Source organism: Buteo buteo, chromosome 3 (genome assembly GCF_964188355.1).
Source record: "Buteo buteo chromosome 3, bButBut1.hap1.1, whole genome shotgun sequence".
In the NCBI taxonomy this organism is placed as follows: Eukaryota; Metazoa; Chordata; class Aves; order Accipitriformes; family Accipitridae; genus Buteo; species Buteo buteo.
Window position 1 is genome coordinate 64,061,086 of NC_134173.1, and position 15,135 is coordinate 64,076,220.

The 15,135-nt window shown below is 44.5% G+C and overlaps 1 protein-coding gene across 1 annotated transcript; it reads left to right on the top strand.

The window, feature by feature from the left end:
• Positions 1 to 4,547: 4,547 nt before the first annotated feature.
• Positions 4,548 to 10,826, top strand: CCN3 (cellular communication network factor 3). The gene is made up of 5 exons (XM_075023855.1): positions 4,548 to 4,640; positions 4,729 to 4,960; positions 5,289 to 5,540; positions 7,396 to 7,604; positions 9,642 to 10,826. The coding sequence occupies exons 1-5, from the start codon at positions 4,575 to 4,577 to the stop codon at positions 9,936 to 9,938; spliced, it is 1,056 nt and encodes a 351-aa protein (XP_074879956.1). The 5' UTR covers positions 4,548 to 4,574; the 3' UTR covers positions 9,939 to 10,826.
• Positions 10,827 to 15,135: the final 4,309 nt, after the last annotated feature.

The window sequence follows — 15,135 nt, forward strand, 5'->3', positions numbered from 1 at the left end:
AACAGGCATACTACTATGAATAAGAAACACTGAGTCTTGATCCAAAGCTGCCAGGACCATTCATGAATTTGCATATATCTTCATAGGAAGCAATCTTGTCCTCTTTTCTCAGTAGCTTGATGAGAAATAAACCAGTTCATTAAAACTGACATCAGAAGTAATGTCACCAGCATCTGCATCTGAGTCTCGTATTTGTAGTTCAGGTACCATTTTCAAGATTAATCACACCATTCATCAATATTAAAGCCCTAAATGTTGAGGATGAACTCAAAAGCGCAGTTAAATGCTTGTGTCTGGATTAGCTCTTCTTGTAGCATGTATGGAAGTCAAAGAGGCAGAAGGCTAAAACCTCATGAAGTCAAACAGCAACTTCAAAACTCCACAGTGCTTATACACTAGTCATATAAGCAGAGACAAATGTAGGAGCATCCACCTGAACCTTGGACAGATCTCTTCGGAATCACAGTGACTGCGGTATATACCTCAAAGCATGCTGTACTCAGGGAGGGTTGATTTGAATGGCTCAGGCTAGATGAGAATGACCATCAGGATGACGCTAAATATTAGTTTAGGTACCCAGCCATCCAAGTGAGCAACACAATTCACACTTCACAAACCTTCTTCTAGCGTCTCTACCAGCTCAGACAGATAGGACTGTTTCAGTTATAGCCATTTCATCTGTGGCTGAAGAACCTCTTCTGCTGCTACCATATGTTGAGGGAGGAACCAATGCAGTTTGTTACTAAGTCTGATGGCTGGCTATTGATATGTCAATGTGTATGGAAAGCTGATAATATCACTGATAGTATCAATTTACTGGGGTGTTTATATAATTTTTGTTTGTTCCATATTTAGGTCATGTGCAACATTAACAGCCCCCAAAAATGTTAGGAATTTATAGCTGTCATCTAGGCTGAAAAGAGCTAGCTAAAAATCCACAATTACAATATTTTCAGGAAAAATATTGTGACTTGTGAGGTAGACTACCAGAGAGGGCATAAATTTATGAGACAGTGCAGGGCAAGGGATGAATCATCCACCTTACACCTGTATCGGTAAAAAATGGTAGGACAAAAGAGCAGAAAGGGAGAGAAGGATGCAGTATTTATGACAATTTTACTCTCTAAAAATTGCATCACTTGCCATACACAAAGAATGGAAGAGAATTCTGTGGAGCTGCTTGTTGTGAAGCAGTGGTCTTTACAGGAGGCTGGACAGGAGGCTGGCTGGCTTTAAACAGAGGGATGTTGCCATGAATGCTTGAATTTTTGTAATGTTTGATACATACCTAGACACCTCTGTATAGGAGTAGGATCAACAACCAGAAACTCTCTAAGAGTTAAGCCAGTTTTATTTGTAACCTCTGCTTCCCGTCTTTTAGATACCGCTTCCTTCGGCGTTTTGGTGGTAAAACATACATAACTCATCTGGTGGTATGGAAGTAAACAGGATGGGTAAAAGTGACAGATTTGGGGTTATTAGCTCTATGGAGGTAAAGATCTGAATAAAGATGATGTCCAGACAACCATGCCAGGGATTTAGTCCAAGGCAGACTTATGGAAATCCAGAGTACAAAATCTTTGAATGCAAAGGCTGATATTGGCCCACATGGGAGCTCATACCAGGTGCTGCTGACTTTGGGTATAAGCTATCTGCAGTAAGTACAAAGCTGCATCCCTTCCAGAAAGAAAAGGTATCTGAAAAGCACTTTGTGTCTTGACAATGCTCAAGTGCAGCATGAGACAAATTACCCAGCTTCATTAAGCAATCACAGCAATTAGAAGCTGAATTTTAAAGCTAAAATTAGAGAAGACTTCAGTGTTTGTTCTCCTCCACAGACCCTAGTAAGCCTTTTATATACCTATACAGGTTATGTCCCTAATGGTCAGAAATTTCAGATTACTGACTTGTTTTCCTCTTACTGGGTACCATGCAACACTTCCCTTGCCTGCAACCCTGGTGCAGGAAAGCCCTTAAGTATATTCTTAATCATGGGACTCTGCTGCTGGACTCTGTTCCTGAACTTACACCTCTCGACACTGTTCTCCAACTGTGTCACCCTGCAGAGTGAAGTGCGGAGGTTAATTTCTTTACATATTAGGAAGGGTTACTCTTTGCAACAGCTAGAGCCAAGGTGGTGACCCAAATATTAACTCACTTAAATACAGTTCTTTAATAAAAGCAAACCCAGCAAAACTAAAATATTTATTTGTACCTACTAATTTTATATCATGAATAAATGCTATTCATTGCCAGCTGAGCCATCATGAAACCCCTCCACCTGATCATTATTTTACTCTGTGAGGAGTAACAAAGTGTACTTTCATATGATAAGAAAAGTATGTCACCCCTGAAGAAATTGTAAAACAAGTACAGACAAAAAGATTCACAGTTAGGAAGATGAAGCCGCGTCCTAGAGCTGGTAGTTCCTATGGACTCCAAATTATGCATGCTTTGGAGGGACTGAAATGTCTGGGAAAAGGTCTTTGGCCCTATTGTACTAAACTGCAGCATCACCTTATTTTCATAACTGGTATTTTATAAACAAACAGGGCCATAATAAATTTATAAAATGCATGTAAACCAGTTATTTTTTTCCAAATTAAGTATGCTGGTAAATATTCATTTCTTTGATTCTCTCTGCACTTTTATGCAGTGAAACCTTTTTTATAGACCAGAAGATATTTAAGAGTGGTGTGAAGTAACTTCATTGAAAGGGAAGGTAACTTTCAGTGGCTGTGAATGATTATTGGCACTGAAAACCTCATCAGATTCACATACAGAGGGACAGGCAAAACTAGATCTTGTATGTGCCCCTCTGGCTTACAGCCCTGCTTCTGGGAACACTACAGGAACAGCCTTGCTTCTCGTTAGCAAGTCTTAATGCCTAGCCGAGAGCATTGGTCATTCTGTTCACAAGCAAGGTAGTGTAAAAAGTGGCTTTGCACTGACTGCCTAAATCAGAGGCAAGAGGCAAAGAAGCAAGGAAGGAAAAAAAAAAAAAAAGAAAAAGGAGACAAGGAAAGTGAAATGACCTGTAAGGCTGTGGATGACTGAAACAACCTCAAACCCATACCCAAGCTGCTAATAAGGTTTGAACATTCCAATGTTCCCCTTGGCTGGTCCTGGTGTTTGTGAGTGAGAAAACGAAAGGGCCAATATGTGACCAGAGATTACGTGTTTCTGTGCTGGTGAAGTTTGCTTCCTCCCGAATGACAGGCTTCTCCAGAAACCCCGCTGTTGCCACTCAGCAACAAGAAAGGAACAGTGACTTTTGTCCAAAACAAAACTTGTATTTGGTGATTTGTTTTTGTGCTGAGTATTGCTTTGGCATAGAGCTACAGCAGCCTTGTAAATTCATGAGTAGCACTTGTGTCATGTCGTAAGCTTAAAAGGCATCTTGTTTTCACTAGTCTGTCTACACCTTTTGTTGATTTTTCAAATATTTTCTCTTTGACAAGCCACAACAGAATCCAGCGCACGTTATCTGCCCCAGACAACCAGGAATAGAGAATATCTGTATCCTAGCAAGACCCAAGAAGGCCTGCCTTGGGCAGAAGGCAATTCCTGACAAGTAAAACCCGTTAACAGATTTAGTCTCCCTTATGCTTGGCCTAAATCCGTCCTGCACACACTAAAATAACCGCACAGCACGGAACACTGCAGTTACTTCTCCGAAGCATTCCCGAGGCCTGACATGTCAGTTCTGCATCTCCCAGGCCACGCGAGCACTGGGGCATCGTTACGGTTTCAAGTCATCAGGCCTCCCCGTACACCTTCTGCTCCCCACCAGCCGATACACTCGCACCCCTCTGGTAATGAACGGTGCCCGTGACTAGAAACCGAGGAGTTTACCGAGGAGCACACATCACCCCCACAACCCCTGATCTTCACAGGGTCCACCTGCAGCCTCCCGAACGCCCGCAGAGCTGAAGAGGCCGCAACCCGGGGCCAGAAGCGGTGTAGCCCCGAGAGATGCTTGCGTTTGGGGCGGCCGGTCTCGGACACCAAGCACTGCCCAACCGCATCGGTGGTGCCAGAGACCACGGCGTTGCCCCTCCACAGCAGAGAGGCAGCGTCGGGCTCCCCCGCGGTTTATGACCGGCAGCGTAGCTCCAGCGGGGGACGCCTGCAGGCAAACAGGGCGGGTTGGGGCGGCCGTGGCGACGGGTTGAGGGCGGCAGCCCCCGGCCGGGGGAGCCCCTCGCCTCAGGCGCTCGGCCGGCCCGATCCCCGGGAAGGGGCCGGCTCTGCCCTCGGGGCTCCGGGCCCCTCTCGACGTACCGCCTCCGGGGAGAGGGCTCCCGCCCCTGCCGCCCGGAGGCGGGCTGCGCGGCGTCGGGAGGGCCCGGCGGGGCCGGGGCAGGTGGCGGGAGGAGCGGGGGGAGCGCAGCGCCCGGCCCGGCTCCAGCTCCGGCTCCAGCTCCCCGCCTCTGGCCGGCGCTGCCCGCCGCGGGGGGGTGGCGGCGGAGGAGGAGGCGGGGGGGGGGGTCCCCGACGGCCTCTATATAAGCGGCCGCAATGGCTCTGCCGGCAGAGCCGAGCGGCGCGGCGGGGAGGCGGCGGCCGGGACCATGGCGACGGGCGGCGGGCAGGGCCTGCCCGCCCTGCTGCTCCTCCTCCTCCTCCGGCTGTGCGAGGCAAGTGCGGGGCGCTCGGCGGGGGGGGGGGAGCCGGCGGCCGGGCCGGCCCCGTGACCCGGCCCTGGGGGCCGCTTTGTCCCCGCAGGTGAGCGGCCGGGAGCCGGCGTGTCCCCGGCCCTGCGGCGGGCGCTGCCCGGCCGAGCCGCCGCGCTGCGCCCCGGGGGTGCCCGCCGTGCTGGACGGCTGCTCCTGCTGCCTGGTGTGCGCCCGGCAGCGCGGCGAGAGCTGCTCCCCGCTGCTGCCCTGCGACGAGAGCAGCGGCCTCTACTGCGACCGCGGCCCCGAGGACGGCGGCGGGGCCGCCGGCATCTGCATGGGTAGGTGGCGGGCGGGCACCCCCCGGGGGGGACGACACCGGGGCTGGGAGGCCGGCGGGGCGTCCCCGGGGCGGTGGGGCGACCCTCCCCGGGCGGGGACCCGCCGCGGCGTCCGCTGGGGCTGTGGCTGTCCCCGTCCCCGCTGTCCCCCCGCCTGCCCTGGGGCCAAGCGCCTCTTCCTCGGGACTGCCTGCGCCGCGGCGGGCCGGGGGCGGCAAGAGTGGGGGGCGGCAAGAGTGGGGGGCCGGCCGCCGCGGTGTTTTGGGGGGCAGGGGGAGGGCGCCGAGTGCCCTCTGTGTGAGTGAAACGCGTCCGCTTTCCTCGCCAGTGCTGGAGGGAGACAACTGCGTGTTTGACGGGATGATTTATCGCAACGGGGAGACGTTCCAGCCCAGCTGCAAGTACCAGTGCACCTGCCGGGACGGACAGATCGGCTGTCTGCCCCGCTGTAACCTGGACCTGCTGCTCCCCGGCCCCGACTGTCCTTTCCCCAGAAAGATCGAAGTCCCTGGCGAGTGCTGCGAGAAGTGGATCTGTGACCCTAAAGATGAAGTGATTCTGGGAGGTTTTGCTATGGCTGGTGAGGAAACGCAAACTAATTATCACGGTCATTGTGAGGAGGAGGAGGAGGAGGAGGAGGTGGTGTCGTGCTGGAAATACCCATGCGGTCGCCAAAGCTAAGACGCATTGCTTTGTGCAGCCGGCTTGTTCTGCTCTTTTTTCTCATCTAGAGTCACTAGCAAGTCTGCAGTGGTTATGAGTAAAGGCAGAGCTCGATAGGTAAACCAAAAGATATTCAGAGGATGAATGCGCGTAGCAGTTTTAAAAGGTGGTTAACCTGAGTTGGTTCCCAGTTCTGAAATTGCAGTTTATCTGGTACAGGGTAGTTCGGTGAGTGGGACAAAACAGGGGCAAGCTCATAATCCTCCAGACATTATTTCCACCCCCAGATCAAAGCTGCAGTCTTGCTACTTGCTCTGCAAGGAGATGTTGCATCATAAATACTACTCTAACAGCTTAGCATGCAAGAGACTTTTTTTTCCCCCTTAAATTCCCCAGCTATTACAAGTGGTCAGCCTGGTAGCTAAAATGCCAACGAATTCCTGCTTGTCTGTGCTAGAGCTCTCATCATTATTGTTGGCATCAAAAGCATTACAAAGTACTTGGAGAAGCAGTGGTTATAAACACAGTGAGTGGATCTGAAAAAAAAATCCCATTCCAAAATGCAGAACTCATAAACTGCTTATGTAATTGAAAAAAATGAAGCTGCATAGTATTTTCCCTGTTTTCTTACTGAATTATGTCCCCATGCCTTTTAAATTAAACTATTACTTTAACATGAATTTTCATAAGCTACTTTTACTGAGAGTTGAGGGCACTGCATTCTCTTCCAGTCACTGCTCTTTGTGGTCTTAAGCAGTTAGTTATGATGAAACTCGGCTAATCCATTTGAAAAAACAAGTAAGGAAGGATCCAGGAAGAAATGTTCTAATAACTTGTCAGAGCACTATGAAGAGTCAGTTGTAAGGCACATAAGGTATAAACAAAAAGCTTGCCACCTTCCTAGTATTCTTCCTTTTCTTTGATTTGTTTGACAGTGACAGGCTAATCTGAAAAATGCCTACAGATGGATTATCTGCATTCTTTCTAGCAATGGCCATCCCTCTTGGGAGGCCACCTCTTCGGAGCTTTACCATGCAAAAGGCAAAAATGCTGTTGTAGAGGAGCTTGACAGCAAGAGGTGTGACTAACAGCTCAGTCGTGTTACCTCATTCTGTTTACTCCTGTGATAACTGCTGAACCAAACTATACAGTTAGCAATACAACTTAACACTGCCATGAGGGAAGGACAACGGTCAGAGTTGGCTATGGCTTTGAATAGCTGTGAAAAACTCCTGGAAATTACTTCCTTCCTCTCTCCCCACTATCACCCTGGCTATAATCTGTCAATAATTGACGAGATCGGGTGACTTTATGACTCTCAGAGTAAAGGACTTTACTTTCATGCTGTTTATTAGTTTAGATAAATCATTCAGCCTCTCTCAAATCATATCTACTACAAATATTTTTATGACATAGCTTTAGAAGAGATTTGTGATGTATTTCCATTGGAAAGAGTGAGGAATAAAGAGTTATTAGAGTTCTGAACTGGAATTGGCAGTAATTCTTCCAGCTGTGGACTTGAGTGAACTGAATCTAAATGCTTTGCTGATTCCACTGACATGCACCTTTCCGGTTTTTTTAGATGTAGGAAGTTGCCATCCAGGGCTCCTAAAAAGGAAGCTTTTAAAATTCCTAAATCCTATCAAAAGCATGGAGTTTGGACCTTTTGTTTTTGTCTCATGTTATTTCCCAGAAGTGGTAGAGTTCAGTTAGATACTGGGTTTTCACATGACTTTTTCTTGTAATAAAATTCTGTGGGGTTTTGTCTCCAGCCTACAGACAAGAGGCCACACTCGGGATCGATGTGTCGGATTCAAGTGCCAATTGTATTGAGCAGACAACAGAATGGAGTGCTTGTTCCAAAAGCTGTGGAATGGGCTTCTCTACCCGTGTTACCAACAGAAATCAACAGTGTGAGATGGTGAAGCAGACACGGCTTTGCATGATAAGACCTTGTGAAAATGAAGAGCCATCTGATAAGGTATGCTGCAAAGAGTGGCAGGGGAGCAGGGACTCTTCAGCTGCAATTCCAAGGTTACAATATTATGGTCTAGAATGCTCCAGATGCAAGCGTACATAAATACACTTTCTAGCATGTGTGCCACAAGCCCAGTGTATTTGGAAAGCATTAGACATGCTGTGTTCGCTTAGTAGCTTTGTGCTGCACGTTCAGCAGGTCGAGGAAGGTGATTCTGCCCCTCTACTCTGCTCTGGTGAGACCCCACCTGGAGTACTGCATCCAGCTCTGGGGTCCTCGGCACAGGAAAGACATGGACTTGTTGGAGCAGGTCCAGAGAAGGGCCCTGAAAGTGATCAGAGGCACAGAACACCTCTCCTATGGAGAAAGGCTGAGAGAGTTGGCGTTCTTCAGCCTAAAGAAGTGAAAGGTCCGGGGAGACCTTGTGGCAGCCTTTCAATACTTAAAGGAGGCTTATAAGAAAGATGGGGACAGACTTTTTAGCAGGGTCTGTTGTGGTAGGACAAGGCATAATGGTTTTAAACTACAAGAAGGTAGATTCAGACTAGATATAAGGAAGAAATTTTTTACAATGAGGGTGGTGAAACACTGGAGCAGGTTGCCCAGAGAGGTGGTAGATGCCCCATCCCTGGAAACATTCAAGCTCAGGCTGAACGGGGCTCTGAGCAACCTGATCTAGTTGAAGATGTCCCTGGTCATTGCAGTGGGGTTGGACTAGATGACCTTTAAAATCCCTTCCAACCAACACCATTCTATAAGTCTATGATAATTTGAGCCATCCCAAACAGATCAGATGTATTTCATGTGCAGACTATTTTGACAGTTCATGCAGTCTAACTTCTCCCACAAATGCCATTGTACTACCTGTATGTGTACTTCAGAGCTGCTCCAATCATGCAGAATGGGTATGTCAGATTTCTAGTCTGTTGAGCATCTGGAACTGCAGAGAAATATGTGAAACACTGCAAAATCTGCTTGGGTAGATGAAACCTTATCTTAATGCTTATGATGCTTTTTCCAAAAGCAAATCCAACACTGATCCTTCAGGTGCAATAAGTGTGTATCTAAGGGAGCTGACTTTTTTGCTGCTTCTACACATTATACAAGTGTTACAGTCAGTAACATCTAGCTAGGTAAGAGGACCATCATTTTATGTAGTGTTCTGAGTGTTGGAAAGCATTGCTAAGGCCTTTGCTGAATACTCTGCACAGTTTTAAATACTGTGTTTTGAAAAGGATATGAAGCATTTGGGAAGAGTTGGGGAGACTAACAAGAATGATCAGAGGTCTAGAAAACATGTTCAGCTAGGGAAAAATTGATTGAACTGAACTTTTTCTGAATGCAAGAGAACAGGGATGCATTCTCATAACTGTGTTCAGATATTGCAGCCTGTTCTGAGTCCATGGGGGATACAACAAGAAATGGTGAGTTTAGACTGTATAAAAATTAAGACATGTTAAGACATGGGTGAAAACCTTCCAAGCAGTAAGAATAGTGAACTGTTAGGATTTTCTGGGGCAGATGTGGAGTCTCTGTCACTGAAGAGTTCCAAGGACAAGTTAGACAACCATCTGTTAAGAGTAACATGGATAAAGCTGGTTCTGCTTTGGGTCACGAGAACGGGCTATGATTTTTTAAGGTTCATTTTAGCCCTCTTTTTTTTTCCCCTGAATCTATTCCTGTAACTTGCTCATTTGGCTTCCTGATTCTCTGACGGAACTGCACTAGCCTGAGAAGTTTTCCAGTAGAGTATAGTTTCATAATTAATGTTGATTTGGCTTGTCTCAGGTGACAAGAGTGGGCTTTAATTATTTGTCATTTATTACTGGCCCAATAACACACTGTTGTCAAAGGGCAGATGTTGCAGGAGTTACCGTAAGTAACTGCTGAAGTAGCTGCAGACTCTTATTGCTGTTGAATGAGCAAAGACAACAAATTTAAGTTTTCAGGGTAGACCTATATATATATCCTTGCATGTCAATTTCTAACTGCTTTGTCTTATGCAATGATATATCTAATGTCTCTTCATATTTCTCTTAGAAAGGGAAGAAATGTATCCGAACAAAGAAGTCCCTGAAAGCTGTTCGCTTTGAATACAAGAACTGCACTAGTGTGCAGACATACAAACCTCGTTACTGTGGCCTCTGCAATGATGGGCGATGCTGTACCCCACATAACACCAAAACGATTCAAGTTGAGTTCCGCTGTCCTCAGGGCAAAGTCCTAAAAAAGCCAATGATGTTGATCAACACCTGTGTCTGTCATAACAACTGTCCTCAGAGTAACAATGCTTTCTTCCAGCCATTAGATCCAACATCCAGTGAAGCAAAAATATGAAAAGCATAAATTAGGTAGTGCGAAAGGTATAAATAGTTTATACAAAACTTGACCCACAATCAGGTGAATGTAACAGTTACTTATGTAAAATATCTAAGATGTTTTTCAAAACAGTCTAGGTGCTTTCTTTTTTCCTGTAGCTTATTAAATACCTCACTTTACATTTTCCCCCTCCAAATGTCTTTTATTCACTTGAAGGAAATTTTGTACCTTGGACAGAGCCTTCTTTTTTCTTGATGGTGGCATAGATTACAAAGGGAACAGCTTGACTTTCTCCTTGAGTTAAGGGGATCATGCCACGAGTTTCAGTAGCTGTAAGACTGGGCTCTTTAAGAGTAAATGGATTCCTTGGGGAATGCGTGATACCATATTACATAAGCTTCCAGGTTCTTAACTTTACGTTGCATAATGCATATAAACGCTTAAGCAGTGTTTTTTTCCATTCTAATGAAACTGTTTCTGATGACAGTAAAAATCTTACTGATGAAATTGTTGCATTCTTTGTCTTACAAAATACCTTCTACCTATACCTCTGACTTTCTCTGAGGAGTAAGTTTACATATAGCCCCTGCAATGACATAGCTAAGAGCTCTTATCCTGAAGCATAGCAGATTGATAGCTGACAGCAATTAAATTTCTCTTCGGTAACTTCACTAGCAGTCTAATCCAAAACCCACTGAAGTCAGCGTCTTAGGAGAACTTGGTTCTAACCAAGGTGTGTCTGTAGATATAACTATTTGGATGCAAAAATAAAATTTCTGTAAATTCCTCTAAAATACTAACTGTATCATATGGTGCTTCATTTCTTAGAAAGGTGTATATGTAAATAGAAACTGTATATATTGTAATATAACTTTACTAAGTAAATAAACTTTATGTGATTCAAAATATTTTCTCCTAAAGTTGCTTTTCTTAAACTACCAACTTTTAACAGCTAAAAGCAATGGGAAGAAAAAGGGTCTGCAGACTCCTAAAAATCAAAAGACCCTATCTTGTGATGTTCTTAGACTACCTCATCCTAATTGCTGCCCTAACAGGTATGCAGTGTCTTGGTGCAGGAAAGGATGAATAATTTGTGAGGCACGCATTAGAATGGAGTTTTTCTTCAGAGTAAGTTAGCCTGGGAGATAGGATGATGTAAATAAAGTTAGATTTGGATGTGGTGTGCTCTGAAACACAGTGGTGCTGGTGAAGAATAATTATGTGATTTGGAGTTTGGGTTTGGGTCTGAAGTACTAACAAAGTATTTAATTGGGTCTTGCAGCATTTCAGCCTCACAAAAGCAGCCTGTGACCCTGCTTATCCTAGATATTGTATGCAATATCCCCAAGGAATATAGAGCCTGAGGGTCGCAGTTTCATGTATGTTAAATCATGTATGTAACAGGACAGTGCAAATAGGTCATAAGTACAGTTGTGCAGACATTCAGCTGCCTAGACTGTGGGACCAAGCTTAGCTAGGTGTTTGTCTCTCTCTGTTAGAGATACCAGAGTAGTATTTATGCCACAACCGTTCTGTAACCATGTGGTAGGAAACAACTCTCTCTTGAGAAAAAAAGGCAGAAGGCCAAATGTCAGTGTGTTTGGCCTAGCATCCTCCTTCTCTGGAGGAGCTAGCAACCTCCAGTCTGGCAATTGCTGAGATACACACAGGATGGAATTCAGCTCCCCATTAAGACTCCTAAATTTGGTGTCTACAAGTAGACATCTAAATGCCTGTTTAGCCAATGAAGACTAAAATAAAGTTAACTGTGAGTAAGCATCAACGACTGAAGGTTTTTTAGTAACTTTTAAGACATCCTTGAAAGTATGAGGCCCTGGTGCTAAAATCCATACTGGTTCAGTTAAGGTTAGATAGATCTTGGGTCCTCACCTGGACTCTTGCATGGCTTTCCCCACTGACTGTGCCAGTGATAAATTCCTTTGTAGTCATTGCTGTTGTTACCAACACATCCCTCCCTGCCTTACGCTGTTCAAACACCTGGAACAAGACTAGTCTTGTCCCTCATCAGGACCATGCACATGCATACATGCACACTCCCTGCATTTGCACTGGTTAATGCCTAATCTTAGAATCATAGAATGGTGGGGGTTGGAAAGGATTTTAAAGGTCATCTAGTCCAACCCCACTGCAATGACCAGGGACATCTTCAACTAGATCAGGTTGCTCAGAGCCCCGTCCAGCCTGAGCTCTGGGCAATCTGTTCCAGTGTTTCACCACCCTCATTGTAAAAAATTTCTTCCTTATATCTAGTCTGAATCTACCCTCTTGTAGTTTAAAACCATTATGCCTTGTCCTACTGCAACAGGCCCTGCTAAAAAGTCTGTCCCCATCTTTCTTATAAGCCTCCTTTAAGTATTGAAAGGCTGCCATAAGGTCTCCCCGGACCTTTCACTTCTTTAAGCTGAAGAACGCCAACTCTCTCAGCCTTTCTTCATAGGAGAGGTGTTCCATCCCACTGATCATTTTTGTGGCCCTTCTCTGGACCTGCTCCGATAGGTCCATGTCTCTCTACTGTAGAGAGTTTGTAAAGTTCTTCCTGGTTTTGCACCCCAGCCACGTTATGTGGTAGGAAATGCTGAGTGCTGGAGAGCATGAGGCCAGGACTCCTCTAGGTGGCTGAGGAGTGGTTAGGGAGCAGGTTAGAATCTAGGAAAGAGGGAAGGACTACTGAAAACTACTTTCACCCCACATCTCTATGTGCCCCCTGAGAGTCAGGCTGGTTTGTGCAATGCTTTTCTAATATAACACAAGCTATCAAGTATTTCTCAGGATCATCTTGCAAATTTGCAAGAGATGCATCAACTACCAAGCAATGCAGAATTTACTGTCTGGACAAATTTAAACAATCTTTGGGTTAATAAACCCCAGCAAATCCTGAGCCAGGAGTAATTAGAGAGGAATGTAGTCAACCACTGATTTCCTAAGAAGTAAAATGGTTCACTCGGTCACTTTATTTTGACAGTTTCTCTGCCCCTTTCACACCCAAAGTCATTTATACCTGTGCATCAGCTTATCATTGTTGCATTGCTTCTCCTTTATCCCTCTGCTTCTCCCTAGCAGTTCAATAAGCAGTTCTCCACTGCCTTTTAGACTATATACATAATACCAATTCAGTGGCTATTTTTACCTCCACCCAGCTGATACAGCTTTTCATCTGGTATCAGTTTTGTTACGTTCATTTAAATTTGTTTTACTTTAATATGGACAGTTCCTAGCTTAGTAATTGGGCCAATTTCAGCCTGTTCCTGCGCAAGGTCATGACACCGATTTAATTAAAACACAACAGTGGTGTGTCAAACCTGTGACATTTGTATAAGTAAACTCCAATGATAAAATCCTGAACGTTTCTGGTTTAGGGCTATGATTTTCCCAAACAAGCAAAGTTAAATTATTCAGATTAAACAAAATTAAATTATTCAAATATCAGCAATTCATTTTCATATCTCCGAGGATTCCATCTGAGCGTTTCAGGGAACATCACTCAACATTCAATATATGGGTCCATACAGCGATATGTACTGAGCATGATATGTTGGTGGAACAAGCACAAAATATGCTGGTTGACTTGTTCCTCCCATACTCTCTGAACAAATTCACCTTTTCTTTGCTAGTACCAGTCAAGGACTGTCCCAAAAATAAGCTGGTTGGAAACCTTTTTTAAATTTATTTATTCATTTAATTTAACAGCTTTCGGTGTTAGCAGCTGGTAGGCTAAGTGCACCTTCAATAAGTGATGTTGATGAGAGCCAGTGTTACCCCCTGCAGGACATATACCCAGTAGAGGTGTTTGTAGCTACTTCTAGGACTGTTTCATCTGCAGGACTTCATTAAAGCAACATGCTTCCTGCATTTAACCTGCTTTGAATTTGTCTAACGCAGCAAAGACTTATTGCAAATATGTCTTTTTTTTTTTTGCCTTCACTGACTGTGTAAGGAGACCAGCTGTGAGTCTTCTCAACTGATGCCTGACACTAGAGTGAAAACCTCACAGTGAGTAAAATTCTACAACTGATTTCAGTAAGATCACGGTTTCACCCTTTCTGTTTTCCAGTATAATTCCAGGAGTAGTACAATAAAAAATTCAGGAAAAATGGACTGTCTCTATTTTTTTTTCCTTCTAGTCCAAGCTATAATTTGTGTTCACTCTATTTTTATTAATTTATTGCTGTGTGGGGAGATGCATGGGAAGAAATTTAGTTACTGTTTCTAGTCATAGTATTTATACCTTAGGACAAATCTGAACTTCATGAAATAGGATTGTATTTCTCTCCTCTGACAACTTACTACATTGGAATTTATTTTTCTTCTCAATTTTTTAAGCAATAATAAAATAATTCTTTTATACCAAAGCTTTCTGTATTAACTCTTGTTTCAAAAAGCCATTCTAGTTATGTCTACCGTGCTAAATTTTGTAATACGGGCTGTCTAGTACCGGCACGAAATTTAGTGTGACCTGAGGAAAAATTCTGCTCTGATTTTCCTATTACCGCTCCCAGTTTATGCATTACACAGGTATGAACACCTGTTCTATGACCCAAGATACTACACTGATGTCAGTCAAGAGACCTACCATGCAGCTGTGAGGGGAGCAGTTTGCTTGCAAAGATCTAGTAAATATGTTTGATATTAGTTTAAATCCCTACAGTTAACACTGTTACTCCTATAAATGTGTAGTTAGAGCTAACAGCCTGTTTCTTTATGATTAAGCACACCTTTAAATCCTCATGTTCTCTCCATGGACTGTAGAGGGAGCCCAGAAGATTGCCTGCGGGTGAGCTTTCCAGAATAACATGAAATTAATCTCACACTCAGAGAAACAGTAGGGAATAGCCATTGCTGATCAATTGATTTAATTGAACGATTAGCAAACATGAAAAAATACTTGTTTGTATCCCAGGAAGCAGATTTATCTGCCCTGGACATGCAAATTTTCACATTAAAATAATGTGCCCCCACTGACTTAAAATGCTTCAGTGTTCATGGATGTTAACCTGGTTGTTGTTATTCTCAATGTTAGAATAAAATATTGCCCCCCAAATATTGCATTTCAGTTCATACAGGGAGACCTGTATCTCTGGTCTCCTAGGTTGTCTCTCCTCTTCTTTAGCCTCCCATTCTATCAGCATGTGCTGAGTCTGTTTTCCACCCTCTTCCATATTTTTTTCCATGCTTTCCTCCACAAAACGCTCTTTTA

Bases quoted from the DNA above. Each gene is read 5' to 3' on its own strand.
- CCN3 (XM_075023855.1), top strand. From the start codon at position 4,575: ATGGCGACGGGCGGCGGGCAGGGCCTGCCCGCCCTGCTGCTCCTCCTC. The intron at 4,641-4,728 runs GCAAGTGCGGGG...TTGTCCCCGCAG, and splicing joins TCCTCCTCCGGCTGTGCGAG to GTGAGCGGCCGGGAGCCGGC. The intron at 4,961-5,288 runs GTAGGTGGCGGG...TTTCCTCGCCAG, and splicing joins GGCCGCCGGCATCTGCATGG to TGCTGGAGGGAGACAACTGC.